Raw genomic sequence first — 24,221 nt, 5'->3', positions numbered from 1 at the left:
GGAAGGGCAGCGTCTCCTTCCCCCGCGCCGCAGCCCACCCCGCGGGAGGCGGGGCCAAGCGGAGGTACCGCCCCCGCGTCCATTTAAGCCAATCAGAGCGGAGAGCCGCCCGCCGCCCCGCCAATCGGAAAGCGCCCGGCTCGGGGATGCGGCGACGATCGCGGCGGAGCGGGAAGAGAAGGGGCGGGGAGCGCGGCGCGAGCTCCTATTGGCCAGCGCTGACAGCTCCCTCCTCCGCCGCCGCCGCGCTTAAAGGAGCCCCGCCCACGCCCCCGCCCGCCGCGGCGCTGCCGGGGCTCACGGACCCTGCAAGAAGCCATAGCCCTTTTAATAGGCGCGAAGCGGGCGTCACCCTCACCCGACGCTATAAAAGGCGGCGGCGCGGCGGGCGCGGTGACAGCGGGGGCGCGGCGCGGCCGGGGCGGCTTCGGGGCCGCCATGGAGTTCAACGTGAAAAAGCTGGCGTCGGACGCGGGAGTCTTCTTCTCCCGCGCCATGCAGGTGAGGTGGGGCGGCACCACCCGGAGGCGGCGGGCCGAGGGAGCCGCGGGTCTAGGCCCTGGCGGTGGCAGGGGGGCTTTGCTGGGGCCCGGGGAGAGGGAGATCGGAGCTGGGCGGGCCCGTCAGTGTGAGCCGGAGCACCGCCTTCAGGGGCATCCCCTCAGGAGCATCGCCCCGGCCGTGGCTCGAGGGTGCCGGGGAAGGTCCGGGGGAGAGCCCCGGGGATGGCCCTCGGAATGGGGAGGGGATGCGGGGCACAGTCGTGCCTGGCGTTATTGGCCTTAAGGGAACAAAGCTGTGTGGTCCGGCCTGAGGCTGCTTTGTCCGTGCCCAGACCCGCCGGGAAGGGGTGCGGGGATCTGGAAGAGCTGCCCAGGGAGGACGTGGAGCCTCCCACTCTGGAGACGTTCCAAAGCCACCTGGACGCGCTCCTGTGTCACCTGCTCCAGGTGATGCTGCCCTGGCAGGGGGCTCGGATGGGATAATCTCCAGGGGTCCCGTCCAACGCCAGTCATTGTGGGATCCTGTGGAACGGTTCCTGTCGCTGCAGGTGCCTGCACCTGGTCTGTGCTTCAGCCCCTGGGGAGGAGCAGGAGGTGCCAGCCCTGGGAAAACACTGGGACCATGAAGGGATGGGAAGGAGCTGCTGGGAGCCAGCGGGTCGGGCCTCACGGGGCTGGTGAGGCACCGGGACCATGCAAGGAAATGGCAGGAGCTAAGTCGGGGGTTAGGTTGGAATTAGGAAAAGGTTCTTCCCCAGAGGGTGCTGGGGCACTGCACAGGCTCCCTGGGGAAAGGTCACAGTCCCAGGGCCTGTAGAGCTCCAGGAGCCCTTGGACAACACTCTCAGGGACAGCCGGGGTTCTTGGGGCTGCTTCTGTGCAGGGGCAGGGTTCCTGTGGGATCCCTTCAGGGGTCCCTGTGGGTTCTTCCAACTCAAAGTATTCTGGTATTCACAAACTTGAGATCAGGAGCTTCTGGGGATGCACTAACCCTCCTCAGAGCTGTGAAGAAATTTGGGTATACATGAGCAGCAGACATGCAGCAGGTGGTGAAATTGAGCTCCTGAGTGTATTCATTTCTTGGGCATAATGGGTGAAAAACTGCTCTTGTTTGGCCGGAGAGGGGAGAGGCAGGTCAGAACTGGTTGGGATCCTGTTTGGAAGGTGAGGTCCAGCTGGTGGCTCTGGGACTGGGCTTCTTGCTCTGCCCATTGTGTGGGGGTGGTAAACAAAGAGAGCAGAGCTGCCTCACTCCAGACCTTCTGTGCAGTGGAGTAATTCTGGCTCTGCCCAGGACTGGTCTCCTGTAAGCAGATATCACCTCCTGCAGCCATGCCAGTGAGTCATATGTTATGAAAAAGGGAGATATTAACTACAGGTGCAAAATAAGGAGCAGATGGAAAACCTAAAGATGCTGTTCTCATGCAAATGACCTTGGATGCAGAAGAAATGCTAGAGAGAAATCTTGTTTAGAAGCCTTATTGTAAGTCTCTGATAAGTGTTTTTTAGCTCCAAGGCGTAGGAAGGAGACAGGCCTGGGAACAGTGTCTGCACACAGTGATTCCAGAGCAAGGAGGCGTTCAGAAATCGTGGCTGCTGCCTGCTACACCTACTCCACTGTCTCGTACATGAATATTCATATGCCTAATTACAGTAGTAATTTCTTGAAACCAAATGAGCACTAGCACTTGTGGACAGCGAGCAGGTGTGTAAGGAGGGGGAGCTGGAAGGAAGGAGATCTCTGGGGCTCAAAACCACCTCATGAGGGGTCACTGCTGGGGCAATTCAGCCTTTTTGGGTGCCCACGGAGCCCTGGTGTGGGTGAGCCCTGCCCCATCTCCCCCAGAGCCAGCACTGACAGCTGAGCTCTGCTGTGGGCAGTAAGGGCTGGCTTTGTAGCCCTCTTTAGCACTGCAGATCTTCTAGGATGGGGATAAGCTGCCTAGAAAAAGCTGTTTTCTGTAGTGTTTGGAGATGCTTTCTGCAGCTCCAGGCACTTAACAAAGTGATGTTTTACTGGAACTGCAGCAGCTGGGAGATAAATGGACTGGCCATTATGTGCTGTTCCACTCAGACAGCATTTGCTCCTGCTGTCTGGCAGAGCTGTCTGACCAACACAGGAGCTTCACTTGGACTGGAATTAGGGCTCAGCCAGGGGGAAAGGAGACAGGGCATGGTCAGCACAACACCTCTGGGCTGGCTCAGGGCAGGAGCTGGTTTGAAATCTGTCAAATACATCCCAATGTACATGCTGGAAGAATGATCTTGGACTAGGCTCCTCATGACAAAACCCAATCAAAACAGCTCAAACCCACTGCTTCCTTTACCTGGCTCTTGCTTGTTCATGCTCCAGTCACAGGGCTCCTCCAGAAAAGCAAAGCAGATGGGAAAATTGGGGTAGGAAAGCAGTGGACAGCTCTGCTACCCTGGGAGTGGGGAATGAGCTTCTAGGCTGGGGCTGCAAGGGTACAGAGCTTGTGTAGGGTTCAGCATTCAGCTGGGGATGGCCTCTGTTACCACTTGCACCAGTTGCAGCCAGATCTGCACTCTCTGAGGGGATGCAGCACCTGCAGACAGACTCCTGACAGGTCACTCTTCACTTGAAGAAGGGCCTCTGCCTTTGCTCAGCTGCACCTTCCAGTTATCATAAGTGGGTCTGATCCCAAACCTTGGCCAGTGCAAGCTGTGTGGCCACACATTGGATTTCTCTGTTCTAGATAGGCTGCAAGCCAGGCTCTTTCAGGGAGCTCTGGAAATAATTGGGGTCTGTCTTTTGTCAGTTCTGATGTGAGCAGGCTCTGGGTGAAATGCCCAAGGGTGAATGCAGCTTTTGGGTGCTTATCCTGCCCTAATGTCATTACTGAAACAGCTGGAGGCTGACTTACTCATCCTGAAGCCCCTGCAGACAGACAGACAGACTCCCCCAGCTCCCTGAACTCTGGTGATAAAATAGGCTTTTATCATTTGTAGATGAAATAAACCCCCTGCTTGCCAACCTTATTGGTGCTCACACTTGAGAACTGGAGAGAGCAGAAGGTGACCCAAGGAAAGGACAAAGTCTTGGTGGGGACACAGCCAGGACAGCTGACCCAGGCTGCCCAAAGGGATGTTCCACACCATGGGACATTGCTCAGCAGTACAGCCTGAGAGAGAGGAGGAGGTGGGACATGATTACAGAGCACATTTGTCTTTTGGAGTGACCTGGACATGGACTGAGGCCCAGCTTCCCAGGCAGTGCTCACACATCACTTCAGATGGGAAGAAGACAAGAACATCTTTTGGTTTCCTTTGCTTCCACACACAACTTTTTCTTCATTATCTGCCTTAATCTTGAACTCTGAGGTTTTTCCATTTTATTTTCAGCTCCCCTGTTGTGCTGAGGAGGGAGATGACAGAGAGGCTTGGTGGCACCTCACGTCCAGCCAAGGTCACCCACCACCGCAGTGTTTTTCCTCTCCTCACTGCCTGCTCATGAGTTAACCAAGCTGTGCCTGTTAATGGCTTCCTTCTGTCCTCTAGCACAGTTTCACTTGGCTCCCAGCCTGGCTTTCCTGCCTCCTGGTGACCAAACACTTGGAGCACACTCTCTATCTGGTCCAGAGTTGCTGAAAATTAAGTAGTTCTAAGATGCTGAGTGGCTGTAGCTTCTTTCCTACTGCAACCCTGTGCAAAGAGGGAGCCAGATTTGCTGAGCTGACTGTGTTGTGCTTTTAATCACCAAAAGAGTAAATTTTTCTGTGTTTTGGACATTTTGAGCTATTTGGAGGCTTTGAAAAACCCAACAATCTAAATCTACTGGCAGCTACAGGAGACTATGCCTGGTTTAAGTCTCTTGGCCCTGGTTTGATCTTTGTAATTTAAAGTAGAAAGTCATAGGTAACATCCAACTGGATAAAATGGGGACCCTGCAAGTGGTACAAGGGCCTGAGCTCTGGCCCCAGATCCTCTGCAAGGGGGCTGCAGCCACCCTGTCAGAGATACAGCATGGGTTTTTATTATACTGGGATTTTATTCCTCTTTTAAGGAAATGAAGGTGCTGGTGCTTTCAGCATGGGCTATTTTAAAGCCAGCTCTGTCCTTTAGACAGACCCAGACTGTCTGATCTGTACCTGCAGTGCAGAGGGGCCCCTCCAGCTCAGCACTACTTGCTGACCCTCCTGACACCCCAGACTTGTGTCTGCCAACTCTTTTGGGGAAGGGGCTTTTCCCCAAGCTGTGAATGCTTAGGGCAGCTGCCCTAACTGCAGTGCAGCACATCCATGCTCCTGTTGGGCCTGTGCCCCAAGTGCTGCTTTCCTGCTGGGTCACCCTGTTTGTCCACCTGATAAAGCATCTCTTGTTCCTGCTGGCCAGCCAAGCCTCCCAGAGGAAACCCAACCTTTGGCTGAATTATTGATGTCCTGGAATGCAGCACAGCTCTGCTCTTCCTGGAGAGTGAGAGTGGCACTGACAAAAGGCTGCCCTGCATTATTGAGCAGCTGCTCTGGGTCAGCTGCAGGGATGTTTCCTGCAGGGGAGCAGCCTCAGCACGGCCACCTGGCTCATGATCCCAGCATGCAGAGCTGGGAATTGCTCCAGGGTGTTGACCCAGTCCTCAGGTTCTAGAAAACAAATGGGAGTAGTTCTGCCATGGCAGGATGGAGGAGCTGGAGGTTCTTCTCAGCACTGCAATTGCCTGTGCTCTGCCAGCCCTGCCCCTCTCCCCAGGGATCTGTAACAGACCAAGCCTGTAAATCAACTTGATAAAACCCAGTGTCACTGCCATTTTAGGCAATCTGTTGTAAAAGACAGCAGTGCTTCTAGTCTGGGAGCAGCAAGATATAAAATACTCAAAGTCTGTCTTTTTCCAGTCAGGAGGCTTGAGAGTATGATCAGTTCATTTCTCCTGCATCTCTTGGTGTCACAGTGAAATATTTTTAATCAAATTTCTGTGTTATGAAAACAGATTCTCAAGAATAGAAATCCTTTACAGGGGAGTTCTGCCTGAAGTGCTTGAGTAGCCAAATTTCATAAACTGCTGTTCTTCTACCCTCCCTTTCACTGGGCAGCCAGGTCAGAAGGGAGCAGCAGCTGAGATCTGTTGCACCCAAAATCTCAGATTTCCACTTGCAGCAGACAAAAACACAAACCAGCTCCTAGGTCAGTGTAATTTACCTGTGATCTCCTGAGCTGGCTGTGCCTCCAGAAGCTTCATCTGATGCCATGGCAGCCTGCTCCTGCAGCAGTTGGTCCTGCTCTCCCTGCACCCCATGGCACATCCCCACCACTGCTGTGAAGTCAGGTGGGTTCTCTGATAGGTCTAAAGAGTCACATTAGAGATCAAACTGAGCTGGATCAGACTCTGTGCACAGGGGGGAGGAGGAGGAGGTGGCACTGGGCAGGGACAGCACCCAGGGGTCACTGCAGTGAGGCACCAACCCCCCAAGGCTGTGCCTGGGCTGGGTTCAGCACATCCAGCTCCTGGATCAGGGGGACACTGAGGGAGTGTCAGTGGAGCCACAGCCTCCTGTGCCTTGCACCCGCTCCATGCCCTCCTTTCCAACCCTGAAAGAAGCCTCAATATGAGATTGTTTTGTGGCCTGACCCTTTGGAACCAGGGGCTGTGGCTGAGATTCCTGCCCACCCTCCCCTTCTGGCATTGCCAGGCATCCCCAGCCTTGCTGCCCTCAGCCTTGTTGCAAGACAAACAGCTTCAGTGCCTGACTTGAGATAAGAGTTGAGTTTCTGATTTCTGGCAAATGCTGAGCTGTGACCCCTGCACTGGGTTACACAAAACAGCCCCAGAGGACAATGATGCCAAAGATGTCACTTGCTAATAGAGCACAGGACCCCAGAGCTGGAGTGTTCAGGACAGGGGCAGCAGCACTGTGGAGATGCTGGAGTGATCTGGCACTGCAGCAATGCTGTAAGAAGCTGACTCAATTCAGCTGAATAGAAATTGGGTTTAGGTTTGACAGCTCCAGGGCAGATGCTGGTGCAGGATAAGCCTAAACTGCAGGAAAAAAAGCTGGACTTGAAAGTGAGATGAGGTCTCAAAATGCTGTCTGGGGAAGGGGGGGGCGGTGAGAGAGACTTACCTTTGCATCAAAGAGTCTTGTTTAGGAAAGATCTTTAACAGATGACTCAAGAATTGGTGCCAGATACCTGGGAAGTCCCAGTTTGCTGCATGGCAGTGACTCAGCCCAGCCTGGCAGAGTCTGAAAACAGCCCTGGGCTCCCAGACAGAGGAAAGCAGCCTCAGCCACTGAGAGCCATGTGTGACCCCCAAAGGAATCACAGACCAAACAACACAAACACCCTCTCACACCCAATCTGCTTTTACCCAGGGGACCATGGCAAGACCTAGGTGAAATTACATGGCAGTAACCAGGGGCTGCTGGTGCAGAGAGCAGGGACAGGATCCCTGTCCCTGCAGCTGGGGCTCTGTCACCTCCCACATCTGACAGAGCACTCCAGGGGCTGGTGCCAAACAGGTCGCTGTGTAAACATACCTGGAGGCTTTGCATATCTCAGCCATCTGGTAACAGGACTCCAAGGGCTGTTTGCCCCTGCTCTGAGCTCTCCTTATCTCACTTGGTTCCCAGCATTGGGCTGGATGAGGAAGGAAAGAGCTGGCCAGGAAGCCTTTCAGAAGGGCAGCAACCCCAGGTCAAGACCCCATGGAAGGGACATTTCAGCCCACCTAGAGCTGAGCTGTGGAGGAGGGAAGCAGAGAGGAGAGGGTATCAGTGGTAGATGAGACAGGAGCTGCATTTCATCCCAGAGCTTTAGCCAGGCTGTAATCTTTGGCATCTGCCTGTGCCAATATTGCACAGCACCATGTCCTGGTGACTCAGCAATGGCATCAGAGAGCAGTAACAAGGGTTAAGGGACAGCTGGAGCCTCTGTTGGACCCCAACTGGCACAGCTGTCCAAAGGGTCTTTTAGCATAATCCAAGAAGATGCTGGTTCTGTCAAGAGCAGGGAATTGTGCTTCAAAATACACTGAAATTGGCCAACTTCACTGAAAAGGGCAAGTGGGAAATGGGATGGGATGAGAGGGAATGGGCTCTTATCTCAGAAATCCCTCAAGGAAGCAATGGAGGGTGTCCAGGCCATCTGAGGCTGCATCTGACAAACCTGGTCAGGTGCCACTGCCCAGTATGAAAACACTGGAGACTTTCACCACCTAACTCTCCCTACTGCTAATTTTAGACTTAAAAGGAATTGCAGAGTGAGGGATTGTCCATTGCCAGTATGAATCTGAGTGCTGAGAAGAGCTGGACAGTGTTGTATTTCAATTCCCTGCTCCAGACTGTGTCCCAGAAGAAGAGTCACTTGCAGAAAGTGCTTTTACCTAAATCCTGAGTTTGAGCCTCCTGATTTCAGATGGTGGTGGCATTCCTGATCCCTTGGGTTTGCAGGACAGAGTTGGTCAGTAGGAGATGAAGGGATTTAGCACCTTCCCTCATGTGAAGGATGTCTGTTGCTCTCCTGCATGAAGCAGTGGAAGCCATGTGCATATTTAAATAGATCCCTCACAACTGGACTATTTCTGTACTAGATCTTATTAAAAGTTACTTATTCTGGAACACCTCTCAGACCTGGAGTCTGTTTTTAGCCCAATGCTTGTTCTACTCTTGGGCAAAAATTTGCCCTCTTCCCGTGAAAGAGGCCTAGGAGAAAAGAATGATACCTTGAAGGGTTTTTAGCTCTATTCTAAGGTAAATACACAACACAAAAGCAACTTCAATGTCCCTTATTAGCTCTCCAACACACTGTAAATCTGCTTTGGAAGAACAGACCTAATGATTGCCTTCTTCCTGCAGTTTACTGAAGAAAAGCTGGGCCAGGCTGAGAAGACTGAGCTTGATGCCCACTTTGAAAACCTCCTGGCCAGGGCAGACTGCACAAAGAACTGGACAGAGAAGATCTTGCGTCAGACTGAAGTTCTGCTGCAGCCAAACCCCAGTAAGTCCAGCTTCTCCTAAGGCTTGAGGGACAAATGTCACTGAAAGACATGGCCTCTGGCAGGGTTTGTGGGGTTTGGGAGAAATGTGTCCTTGCAGGGCCTGTCCTTCTTCCCTGAGCAGCTGAGAGCACCTCACAGCCTGGCAGGGACCCCTGCTCCTGGCACTGCTGTCCAGTGCATCCCTGAGGACTGCACGGGCTGGGCTGTCATCATTCCCAGTTCAGGGACCCTCTGAGGACTGCATGGGCTGGGCTGTCATCATTCCCAGTTCAGGGACCCTCTGAGGACTGCATGGGCTGGGCTGTCATCCTTCCCAGTTCAGGGACCCTCTGAGGACTGCGTGGGCTGGGCTGTCATCATTCCCAGTTCAGGGACCCTCTGAGGACTGCATGGGCTGGGCTGTCATCATTCCCAGTTCAGGGACCCTCTGAGGACTGCATGGGCTGGGCTGTCATCATTCCCAGTTCAGGGACCCTCTTTCAGCCTCCCTGCTGTCCCCACTCCAGGTGCCAGAGTGGAAGAGTTCCTGTATGAGAAGCTGGACAGGAAGGTGCCTTCCCGGGTCACCAACGGGGAGCTGCTGGCACAGTACATGACAGAGGCAGCCAATGACTTTGGGCCAGGGACACCTTATGGTAAGTCAGCCTGGCTAATGGAGAAGTCCTGGGAATCCATCCCTGTTTTGCATTGAGATGTTTGCAGCAGGCCCTTCCTGACCCCACAGAGCATCTTCCTGCTCTTAAATCCTCACAGCACACAGCCTTCACTTCCAGCTGTCCTTGCCCCTGCCATGAGCTTTGTTCCTGCTCTCCAAATCAATAGCTGTTCAATAGTGAGTCCTGTTACAGCCAGAGCAGCTGTGGGTGCCTCTATAGCCAACACTGCCTAATCAACTCATGTTTTCTGCTTTGGTGCTTTTTAATTTGCTGCTCTGTTCCTGTGCCTCTGTTTTACGAGGCAGAGAAGGATCAGTCTGCGCAAGCAGGTAGGGCAGTAAAATCCATCAGTGGCATGAGTGCCTCAGCAGGTAGATAAGATCAGAGCTGCCCTGGGAGCAGTGAGAAGATGCCTCAGGCCAGCAGCAGAGTGGGTAGGGCTGGAGCTGGGCTGGGACAGGCACGGTCAGCTTGCCCAGGCCAGGTACAGCTGTGCCTGTGTCCCCCAGCACGGCAGTGTGGAAGCTCTGGTGAGCTGGCTGAAGCCAACACGTGTTAATTGGTTTCTCTGGAGCTGAAGGTTCCTGTTGTTGCAGGAAAGACTTTGATTAAAGTTGGAGAGACTCAGAGGCGCTTGGGTGCAGCAGAACGGGAATTCATCCGCTCTGCCTCCATCAGCTTCCTGACCCCGCTGCGCAACTTCCTGGAGGGGGACTGGAGAACCATCTCTGTGAGTGTGCCACCAGGGCAGGGCAAGCTTGTCACAGCCCTGGAGACAGGGAGGGCAGGGGGAGAGGGAAACAGTGCTAAGAGAACCCCTTTTCTTTCCCTATGATAAGGGATGACTCCGTAGCTCTCCCCTTAATGTGAGGATGAGGAAGTACCAGCCCTAGATCTGCTCAGGTTCCCCCTCTGATAGGGAAGGGTTGCCAGCTGATGTGCATGAAAAAGTAACTCATTTCCCCACTCCTGCAGCCTGTGGGCACCACCCATCACAGGCTGCCCTGCTTGCAGGAGGTTATCCTGTATCCCTGGCAACCAGCCCCAAAACTCTTGCTAAGGAGCTGAGCATAGCAACTGGTGCTTTCTCCCTGGCATGTTTTAATAAAGAAATAGATTTGATTCCTAGGTGATAGCACACCCCCTCCTCAATCCTGCTTCTGAGCCATCTCCTGTCCCTTGCAGAAAGAGAGGAGGATCCTGCAGAACCGACGCCTGGACCTGGATGCCTGCAAAGCCAGGTTGAAGAAGGCCAAAGCTGCCGAGGCAAAAGCAGCGGTAACTCCTCCCCTCATTTCCCTCCCCGCAGTGAAACTCCTCCCCTCATTTCCCTCCCCGTCCTTCTGGCCCCAGGGCTTGGCTCACATGGTCAAAAATTAGGTTACTCTCCTGTGTCCTGTCTCTGGCAGGCATGGGTGGGGGAATTAATTCCTCATGTGGGGTGGAAGGGAGCTGGAGCAGGAGCCATGTGTCTGTTTGAGACAGTTCTGAGCTTCTGGGGTCTGGAAACTTGCACTTGACCCAGGCTCCTGCCTCCTGACTGATCAGGGTTGCTGGATGAGTTGTGCTAGTAACTGAAAGGCTGCATCTTGTGAGGACTTGCTGATTTTCACAGGGGATGTTGAACCAAGGCAAGAGAGAGCTGAGCTGGGAGGTGCACAAGGGAAAGGCTGCTGGAGCTCTGCAGCAGTGCCAGCCTGTCAGACCAGTCAGGATTCTGCCAGCTCCCAGGCAGGAGTGCTGTGGGAGCCTGTAAGGGGTGGCCAGGGTCAGACTGGCTGCAAGGTCTGTCCCTGAGCCTCTCTGCTCACTCTGTTCATGGTGCTCTAGTTACAGCTTGTCTTGCCCTCTGGCTTTGGGGAATTCATCCCACTGGGCACTGATGGGTTCCCTGGAGGGCCTGGTTGGAGCATCCTGTAGAGCTCTGGCTGCTGGCACAAGGACCTGCCAAGTTCTGCTCTTGCCTTGGGGCCAGGAGCTCAACTGGCAAAGGAGTGCAAGTCAGAATCAGGCTGTGCTTGTCAGTCAGACCTGGGATGCACTGGGATACCAGCCCTGCTATGAGCCTGTTTCTAACCATGGGCCTCTCCCTGGGTAGCAGTTCCCAGGTGTTTTCCCTTTCCTCCAGCTCCAGTTACATCCATGGCAGATGGGGAAGCTGTGCTAAGCTCAGCAGCCCTGACAGAGTGCTCAGACCTACACAGGACAGCTGTGAACAGAAGTAGTAGCTGCCCTTTTAAAAAAGCCTCCTCTAATCAGTCAGGTCTCCCAGATCCTCTGAAAGTAACTCCAGGAATCCCCCATTCCCCTTCTGGAGGGGACAGTGCCCCCAGTCTCAGGGGAAACTGGTGGCCATTGCTTTATCTTTATGGTCAGAGCAGGAATTCAGATGCCTCCTGTGCTTCCTCCCTTTCCACCCTCCTTACCTTGCTCCCTACAGCAGATGATCCCAAGGCCTCTCACCTGCACACACTCTCCTGCTTTAGGGACTCCCCTGTAGCTGGAAAAGAAAAACTTTGTTTCCCACTGGAGCTTTTGGGGTGTCCCAGGCAGGTGCAGAGCCAGTCCAGGCTTTCAGGGTGTCCTCCCCAAGGTGAAACACTGAGCACAGCAGCAGAGCACATCCAGCTGCTGCTCTGGGGACCCATCTGTCACCCTGAAGGGGGAGTCCCTGGGCTCTGGGTGCCTCCCTGACTGCTGGATGTCAAGTTGGAAGCTCCCAGCAGTGGGGAGAGCTGCTCCCTGTGCTCTAAACACCTCACCTGGATCACAGCATTCCCTGTAACCTGCCTGGAGTCCTGTGTCACACCTCCCCATGCAAGCTGAAGTATCCCAGCTCTCCCAGCTCACCTCTCTCTTGCTGCTCTTTCCCCTCTGTAGTGCAAATTCGTGTTCCCACAGCTTCTGTCTCCTGATGCCCCTGGAGCTGCTGCCCAGACCTGTGAGCTGCTGTGGAGCACCTGGGCTTGTGCATTTCCCACAGACTCTGTGCTTTGTCCTCCTGTTGATGCTGTTTTGTTTACTAACCTTTTTGTTTTGTTTCTTTGTGATTTGCTCAGTGTGAGGGAGATGTGAGTATTGACTGTGCTAACAGTGCTGTGATTTTTTTTTTTCTTTAACACCTCTCATTGTCTCTTTCCCATTTTTAAAAAGAAAATTCATCTCTCCTTGGTCCCTTTGGGACTGGCCCTGGAGCATGTTCTGAGCGTGATCAGGGCTGTGGCTGCCTGGGGAAGGTGCTCCAGAAGGGTGGGAGTGTCAGAGAGTGCCTGCAGCCCCTCTGGAGCATCCCTTGGGTCCATCCACGTTGCTGCAAGCAGTGCTCAAGAGAGGCAGGGGCTCCCCAGAAAACCCCCTGGGGTTGTGTGGCCAGTCCCTCTCTGGAAGGGCAGCCCAGAGACAATGACAGGCAGGATGATCTGGTTGTGCTGCTGTTCTGCCCCTTTTCCCCATTGCCAGAGTGGAAGGGGGAGGGAGGTGGGTCCCTTTTGATCACTGCTTGCAAATTCAACTTCTCCATGCACAGAAGTACAAGAGAAGCTTGCCTCCTTCATCCCATGTGCTGTGACTAGTTTTGGGACTCCCTGGAGACCAGGGAATGGGAGGAGAGGTTTCTTCAGTTGCTCTTGATCTTCAAAAACCAAAAAGCATAAGCAGCTATTTCTCTGAACCATCCTTTCTCCCCACAGGGAGGAGTCCAGCCTGCTTGCTATGCTGGCCTCAAACCTCACTGGTGCATTTTTCTGCCTATATTCAGGTTTAACTTGCAATAGGAATTGCTCCTCCTTATTCCTTCCTCCAGCCATCCCCAAAACTCCTAAATGGTATGAAAAAGAAATATGGTTGGGACTGCCTGACTGCTCTTCCACACACTGGTCACTCATTCCAGCTGGCTGCTTGGGCCCAGCAAAGTGGGTCAGTGTGTATAAGTGGATCTGGGTGAGAGCAGAGGGATTAACCTGGGAGAGGGCCTGAGGGGATTTACAGCAGAGCTGGGATGCAGCAGGACTGTGCCAGCCCTGCACAGCAGCCTGTGTGCAGTAGGGCTGGCCAGGAGGATTCCTGGTGGTGTTGGTTTGTCTCTTTAGGTAGTGCTGCCATCCCAGGAGCAGGCCTGGTCTCACCTGGATAAAAGCACCACGTTCTGTGGTGGGTAGTGAGCCCAGAACTGGGGGGGATGGACTGGATCCATTGCACTTCCAGGGAGGAAACCTCCAGAGTGCTCAAGTCTTGGTGCCCCAGGGCAGAAGTTCAGCTATGGAGAAGGGGGTTGGGTTTGGAGGTTTCCTGACCCCTGGGATGAAAACTCCTGCACTGCCTTTGGCTTGGCTAAGCCATGTGCCTTCCTGGAACCTGCAGATCTGGCTCTGTTAGGAGGAAACGTGGCTTGGAGAGAGTGAGAGCAGTGGAAGGCACTGTGGCAGGGATGCTCCAGTGCTGGCAAACTTTCCTGCTTTAAGGGCAGGGCCCTGTACAGTGACTGTGGACAGGAAACAAGGGGAAGGGAGCTCCTGCCCACAGGACTGAGTTAATGCAACAATTCCCTGCTGTCTGCAAGGGGATGGGAATGCCTTTGGGATGGTGCTGTATGAGCTGACAGCTGTAAATGCAGAGTTCCCAGCAGCAGGAGTGTCTGCTGTCCAAGCACCAGCTGTGGCTGCACAAGCCAGGAGACCTCCTCTCATCAGAGTCTGAGCAAAGCTCCCAGCACAGGCAGGAAAAAAGCCACAGGTCTCTTGTTGCAGCCATCACCCAGTGACTGCTGTTGGCTCCTTGGTGCCTTGTACATGACCCTCTGTTCCCCCCCAGGCTGTGCCTGACTTTCAGGAAACCAGACCTCGTAATTACGTGCTCTCCGCCAGCGCATCAGCGGTAAGATCACTGGGTACTGCTCCTCCTGGATCCTGCCTCTCCAGCCTCCTCCTGCCCCTCTCTCTACCTGACTTAGGCCTAGTGCTCTGCTGTTTTCAACATTTTAATGTGACATGGGCTGCCCAGGCTCTGGCTCGGCCTCCAGGATTCACATCACCCCTCTGGGGGTGCCTGCTCAGGGTCTGGCCCTTTGCAGCTGGGTTTGCTTTCCAAACCAGCTCCCCTGCCAGCCCTCCTCCACATTTCCAGTGGGGATCTTCTGATGGTTGTTATTGCTAGGGGAGCAATTGAGAGGAACAGCCCCCAAGAGTGGCCTTTCTGGATGGTTCCAGCTGTACACTGTGACTGCCTGATCTGCACTGTGGTGTCAGAGTCAGAGGCTTTGAAGCTGGTCAAGAGAAGCAAAGGTGGAGGAATCTCTCTGCCACCAGTGTCAATAACAGTGCAGGTTTGTCTGTTCTGCAAACAGAGGTCATTTTTTACAGTTCCAGTGTGTTGGCAGCTGTTGCACAGCCAGATGTGCCTGGGGTGGGTGAGCAGCCCACTGTGTCTCCACTCTTACACTGAGTGGATGTTGGCCAAGCAATTGACTTCCCATGCTGTGTTCATGGCTCCCCATTGCACAATGTCACATTTCTCGTTAAAATGTTGAAAACTGATCATCTTGCTTCCTAACCAGCATTCAGAACAACACTGATGCCTGCCAACAGAATAATCTGGGAGTGGGATCTGCTGATATGAAAAAGGACAGCCCAGCCTTCTCAGAAACAAAAAGCACAATGGAAACAAGCTGGATTTGGTTAATGGGAAAGCCATCCCACTTGGAGCCAGAGGTGTGACTGAGCTGACAGCATCAGTGTTAGTTCCTAGGGGGATCTGTCCTGACCTTCTTGGAGAGCGATGCTGGGATCAGAAACAGCTTTGCACAACACTAGAAAACAATTCCATCAGTCCAGGCTCAGTGAGGAGAGTCCTGCAGAAGAAGCTGAAGCTGGTGGTGCTGCAGTTCTCCTGTCTCCTCGTGCAGCTCAGAGCCAGCCTGTGGCTCTGCCTCTTCCCTTGGGAAGTCTGTTCCAAGGGACTGCAGGGAAGCTCTGGGACACCCAGGGGAGAGAAGCTGGGCTTTCCCTGCCTCTGAGCAGAGCAGGGCTAAAGCACAGCTGAAGACAAGCATTTGTACAGTGTGCATTGGCATCTCATGGAGTCCAGCCCTCACCAGAAATTACCTTGGTCTGTTCCTGCTCTATTGCAGAGCTGCTCTGGGGAGCAGGTGCCACATACAGGAACTTTACAGAACAGATTTTGTGAGGTTTTCTAGGTAACAAGTGTTTACCCTGGGACATCTGTGCCTAGCTCAGTGCTGCCTCATCAGGCTGTGCTGGTGCTGGTGGCACTGGGCAGTGAGAGCAGGGCTCTGGGAGAGCAGCCAGCACTGACCCAAGGGGTTTTATTGCACAGCAGGGCCTCCTACCAGGAGTGCCTGTGGGAAATGTGCTGGCCTGACCAGAGTCAGGCCTTGTGGCTTCCAAAACTCTTCCAGAGGCTGCAGTTGGTGGGTGAAGGGCCATCTGAAGTCCAGCTGCACTGGCAGGGGTGACATGAATTACACTTTGCATCTCTAATTAGCAGCACCCAGGCTGAGCCCAGGCTGCTCCCTGGCTCTGTACAGGCAGGGCTGCTTGGCTGCAAGCTCTCAAATCCCAGCATTCATCCCAAAGGGTCAGGCACTGCAGCAAGGTAGGAGCTCTTCATCCTGTTGCTCTGCTTTTCTTCCAGGCCAGAGTCCTTGTGCTACTTCTTAGTGTGCACTGAGAGTGCAGAGCAGTGGCTGCTGCTCACCTGCTCCTTTCTGGAGGGAGGGGTTGGTTGTGCCCAAGGGAACAGCTTTGTCTTACAGGTGAGCAAACAGGTCAGCTCTCTCCTGGACCCCACGTGCCCTCAGCTGGGCTCTGATTTGGATTCTAAATTTACTTTGTTGGTTTTTGGAGAGGTGGATAACATGGTGCTTTGATTTTTTTTTTCCCCCTTCCACGACAGGAGGGCTCAGATGGAATGAAATCCAAGAAAACAAAAAGCACCTCCCTTGTTTTGTATGAGTTGGAGGCTGAGGAGCCATTTCTCCTCTCTCCCACACTGACCTTTTGTTTTTGTGTAAGAAGGTGTACATGAGCTGTGTAAGCCTGAATATCCCTTTCTCTCAGCCCCTGCCATGTGCTGTACTCCTAGGAATGACTCCAAGAAAAACAAATTGAGTGCCTTAAAGAGGATTCCTCTGGCTTGAGCTGGGGTGCAGGAAGACAACAGCAGATCATGGCCTTTTCTGCCCTCTGAGCTGCCCAAAGAGGAGCCACAGAGAGTCTTGGCCCAGGGATAGATCTGGGCAAAGCTGGGCTGTCCCAGAGCACCACAGGGTTGGATCTGGATGTGGCACAGCAAAGGCAACAGAGGAGAAAAAAATCCGGCCACAAATTCACCTGGGGATAGCTGGTGAGCAAAGCTCAGCTGGGAGAGCCTGGGCCAAGCAGAGCCTGCTCTCCCTCTGAGCCCCCAGTGCAAATCCAGCTGTGCCTGGTGCCTTCCCAGGCCTGCAGAGCCGACACTGGGGGGTGAAGCTGAGCTCCACAGGGCTCATTCCCCTGGCCCTGCTGGTGTGGGTGCTGCAGGCTGCTGTGCTCCTGCTTCCAGGGGAATTTCACATTGCCAGGACTGTTGGCTGATGAGGAAAGGCCAAGCCAAGGACCTCTGGGAAGGATCAATGTGTTTTTCTGTTTTTCTGGCTCCTCTCTCTCCCTTTGCCATTGCTGTGTGTGATTTCTGTTCATTGTTTCGTGTCCTGAAGCCAGATCCCACCAGCAGCTGGAGGTGTGCAGTGTTCTGCTCCTCAGGTGTGCCCCTGAGGATGAGGAGAGCAGGGAGGAGCTGTGTGATGTTCTGCCTGGCTCAGAGGCAGCTGAAGGAGCTGTGTGATGTTCTGCCTGGCTCAGAGGCAGCATCCAGCCCCTGCTTCCTCCTTGCTGTGCCTGAGCAGGCTGTTGGCACTGCAGACTGGGTGGGTTTATACCATTGCTCTGCACTGTGGGTGAGGAACATTTGCCTCTATGAGCTCAGAAAGCTCACTTGCCTCTCCACAACCCTACAAAAGGGCTGTCCCCCAGCAGCAGCCTCTGCAGCTCCAGCACAGTGAGCCTGCTGTGCAGAGGACTCAGCTGTCAATCCCTTTTTCCCTGGAGCCCAGGGGATGCAGTGGCTGTAGCAGCCCTGGCAGGGACTTGCCCTCCCGTTGTGGAACTGAGCTCCAGGGTGCAGGGATGAGGGGAAGGGGCATGGATCTGGCAGCTGCTGTGGGTGAAGGGCTGGCTTGTCCTGGAGCTGGCCTGCTGTGCCCGTGGAGGGTCCCTGCTGTTGGTGTCAGTGCCCAGTGCCTCACGACGTCTCCAACACTGATCTCCTCTCCTGTTGCTCTGTGGCCCCCACAGCTCTGGAGCGACGAGGTGGAAAAGGTGAGTACCCAGCTGGGATTGTGCTCAAACCTTCTGGGGGTGTTCTGAGGACAGGGCTAATGTGGAACCCTGCCTGTTCCCTGGCAGGGAGGGTCAGGGGCTGCTGCTGCTGTTGTGTGCCCCAGCCCTGATCCCTCTGGGTGGTTCAGTGCAATGACAGCAGCTGGGGATGAGCCGTGGGCCCCTTGGCTGTCCCTGGTGGGAGACCCTTCCCTGTGTGGTGAAAGGAGGCTCAGAGCCCTGCACTGTGTGACGGGAGCGGAGGTGGTGGCTGAGGTGTGACCAGCTCTGCTCCTGTGGCCAAGGCTCTGATCCTCCATGTGCCTCTGGCCTGACCCACCCAGCTGGCTCCTCACAGAGCTGCAGCAAGGACAGAGCACATCCCCAGCTGCTGCAGGGAGCAGCTTGGTCAGGGTAGAGGTTTGAAGCCTCATGGAGTTGATTCTCTGTGGATGAGCTGCACTTACCTTCTGATCCATGGAGGCTCTGGAAGGAAAGTGTGACTTGTCCATGAGGATGGATGGAGGGTGAGACCAAGATGAACTCTGTGTGGAGCCCCAGCACAGCCTGGAGCTTCCAGAGACACCTGGGCTCCTGTTCTTTCCCACCTCAAACACCCCCAGCAGGCATTGCTGTGAAGCTGAAGTGCAGGATGGCAGAGGTTCTGTGTGCTGTGCATGACAGCAGCTTGTTGCTGTTACTCCAAAGGCATCTGCAGAATGGACTGGCTGTTCCTGACCCAGCTCTTCCTCTTCTTTAAATCCTTCAGTCCCTCAACCAAACAAGCTGGCTACAGCCAGCTGTGAGCATGCAAGGATCTCTTCCTCTGTCCTCTCTTTGGGTTATTCTGCTTGGATAGACTGAAGTGTGTAAGTAAATGTTACAGTTCTCCTTTACTGGAGAAGCACAAGACTGGAAGAGGCCTCCCAGGTCACCATCCAGCTCTGGTTTTATAGGAAACTACATCCTGCAACTGCTCAGAGCTGGCAGGGAGAGGCAGATCCCAGGCAGCACCAAATGGAGCTGGGTCTGCCTGGCACAAGTTTAAATAGCTCTGAATGCTGGAGCCTCAGCTCACAGGAGCAAGAATCACTTGGTGTTTTGAAGGCATTGCACTGTTGTTTTCTGTTGCATTCCCCCTTCTCCTTTAAATAATCCCTTTCATACAGAGGATGCAAGAAAATAGATCAGTTGAGTTGTAGCTTAAAATAGACAAATCTGATTATATGACAGTCAAAGCATTTCTTTGTTGTAGCCTGGCCCTACACTGGTAGTGCTGCTACCCCCAGCAGCACCTCCAGCTTGTCCTGCTGGGAATGCTGGGTCTCCTCTGGGGTCACCAGGGATGTGGCCTCTGCTCTGAGACTGTCAGCCTGGCTGGATCAGCCCTCTGGGCTCAGTTCCAGACGTGCCAGTCCTGTGCCACAAGGGTCAGGGCATTCCCAAAGCAGCAAAAGGAGCCCCTGCACCAAGGCAGCTCTGATGGCTGCACATGGAGGGGGGAAAGGATTCTCTTCCCTGTGAGCTGGAGCTGAGTGGGTGTCACTCTGCTGTGACAGCCCTGCACAGCAGCCTGTGTGACAGTCCCAGCTCACCCCAAGAGGACACCACAGCCCTGGTGTTAAGGAATAACACCAGAGAACATGTGGGGATGCTTGTCACCCCTTTCATCAGCAGGAGGGGAGAGCCAGCACCAGAGCACTTGGCTGCTCCAGCACTTCTGAATCTCCTCGCCAGGATCCACCTGGGTGTTCTGGTACTGCAGAGCTGCCCCAGTGTGAATGCTGTTTGGTGGGGTCTCCATGTGAGTCTGTCTCTGAATCCCCAGAGCTGCTGTGGAGCTGCCTGCTGTTCACCAGTGTTTAATTCCTCCCAGCTCAGAATCAGTAACTAGCCCCAAAGGAGACCCTTGGGTAGAAGTTGGATGGGGATGTTCATCTCCATTGCAGATTTAATTAGCAGCAGGAGTTTGGTAATGCTGCCTGGCCTCAGTCTTTGTTTTGTGGTGATAAAAACAAAACCACTGCACTTCCAGAGAGAACCCTGGGGAGGCTGTGACATTCCTGTGCCTGCAGGTGCAGAAACAGGGGATTAAAGGGACCAGAGCTGGCATGGAACTGACTTCCCACATAGCTCAGGATTAACAAAGCCTCCCCTTCTTCATGTTCTAGTCTTGTGGGAGTAGGAGCTTCCTTCCTTGATGCATCAGTTTTGAGCTGCCATTCCATCACCTGCAGTGGTCCAGTGCAGGGTTAAGAAGGAACCAGGCTGAGATGCAGCCAGAGGTCTCTGGGATCCCAACCCAGGCTCTCCTGTGCTGCTGCTCAGTGTCACAGGGGGATCCTGCTGCCAGGGGTGTGGAGGGGGTGCAGAGGCAGCTCAGGGCTGTGCCTTGTGCTGCCTCACCCTGTGCTGTTTGCAGGCGGAGCACGAGCTCAGGCTCACCCAGACCGAGTTCGACCGGCAGGCGGAGGTGACCCGGCTGCTGCTGGAGGGCATCAGCAGCACCCACGTGAGTCCTCCTGGGCTGCCAGGGACCACAGGGGCTCTGGGCTCCTGGATCTGCAATAGAGGTGGTGAACTGGGGGTAGGAGCAGTAGCTGCAGCAGAGGGTTTCTGTGCCTGGCAGCCAAACTCAGCCAAGCTGACGGTTCCTTTTCCCTGCAGGTGAATCATCTTCGCTGTCTCCACGAGTTTGTGGAGTCTCAGACCAACTACTATGCTCAGTGTTACCAGTTCATGCTGGATCTACAGAAGCAGCTGGGCAGGTAAGACAAGAGACTGCTTTTACTTCTCTGGGGGTTATTGATCTCCTTACCCCCAGCTCAGGGCTCTTTCTCCCTCCCATCATAATGCTGGGCAGAAGTTATGAAGTGCCCTCACAGCTCTGACAGAGTTTCTGAGTTTACGGTGGTGGTGGTGGAGGAGCATTTGGAACAAGCTTTTCCACTGGATTTTTACTTTCCTCTCAAAGCATGATGGCCATGGGAGTTTGAACATTCTTCCTCTAAATTAGTTAAATCACACAGGACTCAAATTCTTGTTGCCAAGCAATGAGCCCGAGCATGCTCTGCTGCAGCAGTAACAAATCCCAGATCCCACATTCAGGGCTGCTGGCTGCACATCCCATGGGGTGGGCTGGGATGTTCTGTCTGGTCCTGTCACACCAGCACAGGCCTGACCCAGGAGGGGATGTTGTCTCTATGTGCTCACTCACACTCCTGTTCCATTCTTTTTCCATGCCTGCAGCTCCAAAGGAGAAATGTAAGTATGATACTGGCCAGGATGAGCTCTGAGGGCTCTCCTCCCCTCAGTGACTCTGGAATCTCTGTGTGAGCACTGCCAAGGCCAGAGCTGTACCCTCTTAGATAATTGAGCCTGAGCTCCATCACTGTGTCAGTCTAGAGAGCCTGCAAAGCCTAGGAGCCTCCAGCTGTGTTATCCAGTTCAACAGCATCAGTGCCCACCCCTTTCCAGCAGAATTAGCAGGCAGAACAGGTAACAGACTGTGTGAGAGCAGGGCAAGGACACAGCACAATGGACCCAGTCAATCAGAGGCCAGAGCAGCACCTGCCCAGCCCCATCTGCAGAGCCACACATCAGTCTGGAACTCTGCAAGTGCTGAAACAGAGCACTGGAGTCACAATGGGCAGACAAATGTCACCTGCTGCAGCCTCAGCACCTGGGAACTGAGGGTGTTTCCCCATGTGAAGGGCAGTGTGGGTGTGTTACAGCTGCCTCTGTTGGCTGCAACTCTTGAGCATCATCTCTGCAGAGCAGCTGCTGAAAGGAAGAGCTGATTGTGTTTCCTCAGGCTGGAGCCTCTCTGAACTGGGCTCTTTTCTCCCCTGTCAGATTTTCAGGTACGTTCGTGGGCAACGCAGAATCCGCATCTCCTGCAGCTGCTGCCTCTCCTCCTGTTGCTGCTGCCACCCTCCCTGCTGTGCCTACAATCCCAGTGGTGCCCACAATTGTTGGGGTGCCCAACACCGTGGCAGAGGGTGTGCTGAACCCCAATGAAGTCAAACCTCCTGCCAGTGGGACACGCAGGGCCAGAGTCCTCTACGACTACGAAGCAGCCGACAGCACCGAGCTGGCACTTCTTGCAGATGAGGTTGGTGCCTTTCCTGAGTGTTGGGTTTGGCTACAGCTTCCCAGCAGCCCATGGTGTGCCCAACAAGGACTTTGGTTCCTTTTCCTGCCCCTAAAACCTGCTTTATTAAGTCTTTTCCTGGGTAGCAGTATCTGCTGAGTTGCAGTGAGCTTGTGCTCACAACCATTTACTATTTAACTTCACCCAAATAAGCCCCCCTGTTAAAACCCAACTATACCCAAAGTAAAATACTCCAATACTTAATATCTTCACTGTGACCCTCAAATACAGCTGCCTTATCCAGAGCCATGGGATAAGCTGTTGGCTGGAGGCCTGCTCTAATCATGCTGAGAAAAAAAAAGAAAAATCAGCAAGTTGGAAACTCTTCTGTTCTGTAGACTGAACTTCCATATTCAGAAGGGAGGACATAGCAACATGTAAAAGTACCTTGAGTCACTTTGGAGAATGAAAAAGCAACAGGGACATCACTGGGCAGTTTTCCATAGATGTTGTGTTAAAGCTGCAGATAGCTCCAGGGAAAGGGCACAGATGGCTGCTAAATGAACTTCAGGAATTATTGTTCTTTCAGTCCTCATCTGACTGAACTTCTTGGCTCTGTGTGCAGAGTAAGGTCCTGTCTAATGTGCTGTCTTCTATCCCCAGATGATCACTGTGTACAGCCTGCCAGGCATGGATCCAGACTGGCTCATAGGGGAAAGAGGGAACCAGAAAGGGAAAGTTCCTGTCACTTACTTGGAACTGTTAAGTTAAATGTTAAGGAAGAAGAATGTACAAGCAGAATGCACCCCTCATCTGGCACTTCCAACGTGGATTTCCTCATCTGAGACCATTGCTCTCTTCAGGGTCGACACTCCATTGCTCATACAGGAATTGGGGGAAAGAAGTGGGAACACTGTTCTGGTGAGGTTTTGGGAAAGGGCTGATGGCACCCAAGACTGAATTGGTTACTACCAGTGCAGCCTGCTTTGAGGTTAGTCCTGATGGCACAAGATTCCTTGATTTTGTTTTCCCTTGCCTGCCCTAGTCCTGTTCCTCCCAGTGGCTTTCCTGGGGTGAGGGAGCTGTGTCCCTCAGCAGCTGCTCACCACTTACACTCCCTGTGTCAGGCGTGGTTGGTGCCTCTCTGCCCTTCCTCCCTTCTCCAGTAGAATTGCCCAAGTCCAGCCATTGAGCATTCCAGCAGGGAAGTGTCCCACACCCCCCCCTGCCCTGTCCTGGCACACCGGGCAAGGAGGCTGCAGTGAAATTTAGGAGCCTGTTAAGCCCACGCCCCCTGCTCTCCCCTGGGAGCCCAGCAATGCACAGCTGGCCAGAGCCACAGTCCCTGTCCTGGGGCTGGAGGCTCCCACCTGCCCCTGTCCCCTGAAGCTGGAAGATTTCTATGTGAAGACCAACCTGCTACCGTAGGGCCTAACCCCAAACCTCTGTGCAAGGGACCATGCATCTTGCTTGCATTTCCTCTGGGAAATTGCTCTTGGACTGCAAAGTTTACAAGCCTTTTTACAAGCTTTGCTCCCTGTGTTATTGTCCAGGCTTTTCTTTCAGTGTGTCTGTCCAGGCATGTTTTAGCCTGACTTTATTTCCACCCTGAATCACTGATTTAATGAATGTTTCCCCTCCCATGTCAGCAGTGAACAGACTTGGTGCATCCTAGTGCAGAAAGGGACAGTCCCAGCTGCTGTGACCCCCAACAAGGAGCAGTTCTTGGCCCCACACACTCCAGATCCCAGCTTAGCTCAGGTGTGTGTGTGCCTGCTCACTCTGGAATGAACTCCTAGCTAGAGCTCACCTAAAGGACTTCCACTTGATGTGTCACAAGTTTTCCACTCAAGCTGGATGGAAGAGAAACTCACCTGCACCAAACTCTGTTCACACCCTTCCCCAGGTATGTCAGAACTAACTTTGCTTGTTTATTGATCTTTTGCACTTTCCCCAAAGGTTTTGTGACCATTCTAATGTAACAGGGCACTGAGCACCTGTGTTTGTGGGGCTCATGGGTTTCAGCACTTATTTGCCAATAAACAGAACTGCCTGACCTCCTGCCTCAGCATCTTCTGTTGGCTCAGGGCTGTCCTTGCTCCTGTAAGCAGGGACACAAAGGAGCAGCTCAGGTGAAAGCAGAGCCCTCCTGCTGCCCCAGGCTTGGAAGTTGGGGCTAAAAGCAAAACAAAGCTGCTTATCCTTCCTGTCCCACCTGACACTCCCAACACTCTGTCAGAGCCTTGTGCTTCCTCTCCCAGCTGTCACATCTCAGTTGTACTACAGCTTCAGGGGCTCTGAGAAACAACAGCTCCTCCTGCACTTGAAGCAAAAATAGAGCAGCAGGATGACTTCAGCTGCTGAGAGACCCAAGTGCTATTCTAGATCTAACAGACTTTTTGAGTTGTTATGGAAACTAGATCTGCTGCTAATCTAAAATCCTAAAGTCTTGTCCCCAACACCCAGCTTGGAAGGAACTCCTGGGAAAAGCAGCTGTTGAAATGCAGCAACAAAGCTTGGCTGTTCTAGTTAAAGAGAACAGGGAAATCAAATGATGTTGCTGTTCTAGTTAGTTTTAAAGCTGCCAGGACTACCAATCTCATACTCCTGATCTATTAGAGATCTACTCCTGCCTATTTCCCTTCC

At 53.6% G+C, this 24,221-nt stretch overlaps 1 protein-coding gene across 3 annotated transcripts; it reads left to right on the top strand.

The window, feature by feature from the left end:
* Window positions 1-405: 405 nt before the first annotated feature.
* SH3GLB2 (SH3 domain containing GRB2 like, endophilin B2) lies at window positions 406-23,631 on the top strand. 3 transcript variants are annotated; one of them, XM_058038454.1, is made up of 12 exons: window positions 406-501; window positions 8,312-8,453; window positions 8,961-9,089; window positions 9,707-9,840; window positions 10,296-10,388; window positions 13,920-13,982; window positions 17,459-17,482; window positions 19,905-19,994; window positions 20,150-20,250; window positions 20,732-20,746; window positions 21,338-21,596; window positions 22,239-23,631. In XM_058038454.1, exons 1-12 carry the CDS (start codon window positions 439-441, stop codon window positions 22,344-22,346), a joined length of 1,221 nt encoding a protein of 406 aa, XP_057894437.1. In that variant the 5' UTR covers window positions 406-438; the 3' UTR covers window positions 22,347-23,631. The 3 variants fall into 3 exon arrangements, with proteins under 3 accessions (XP_057894437.1, XP_057894441.1, XP_057894438.1); XM_058038458.1 differs by lacking the exon at window positions 13,920-13,982; XM_058038455.1 differs by lacking the exon at window positions 20,732-20,746.
* Window positions 23,632-24,221: the final 590 nt, after the last annotated feature.

The sequence above is a fragment of the Melospiza georgiana genome, chromosome 20, assembly GCF_028018845.1.
Source record: "Melospiza georgiana isolate bMelGeo1 chromosome 20, bMelGeo1.pri, whole genome shotgun sequence".
Taxonomy (NCBI): Eukaryota; Metazoa; Chordata; class Aves; order Passeriformes; family Passerellidae; genus Melospiza; species Melospiza georgiana.
The sequence above is the reverse complement of the archived record's forward strand: the minus strand, read 5'-3'. Positions and strand labels throughout refer to the sequence as shown.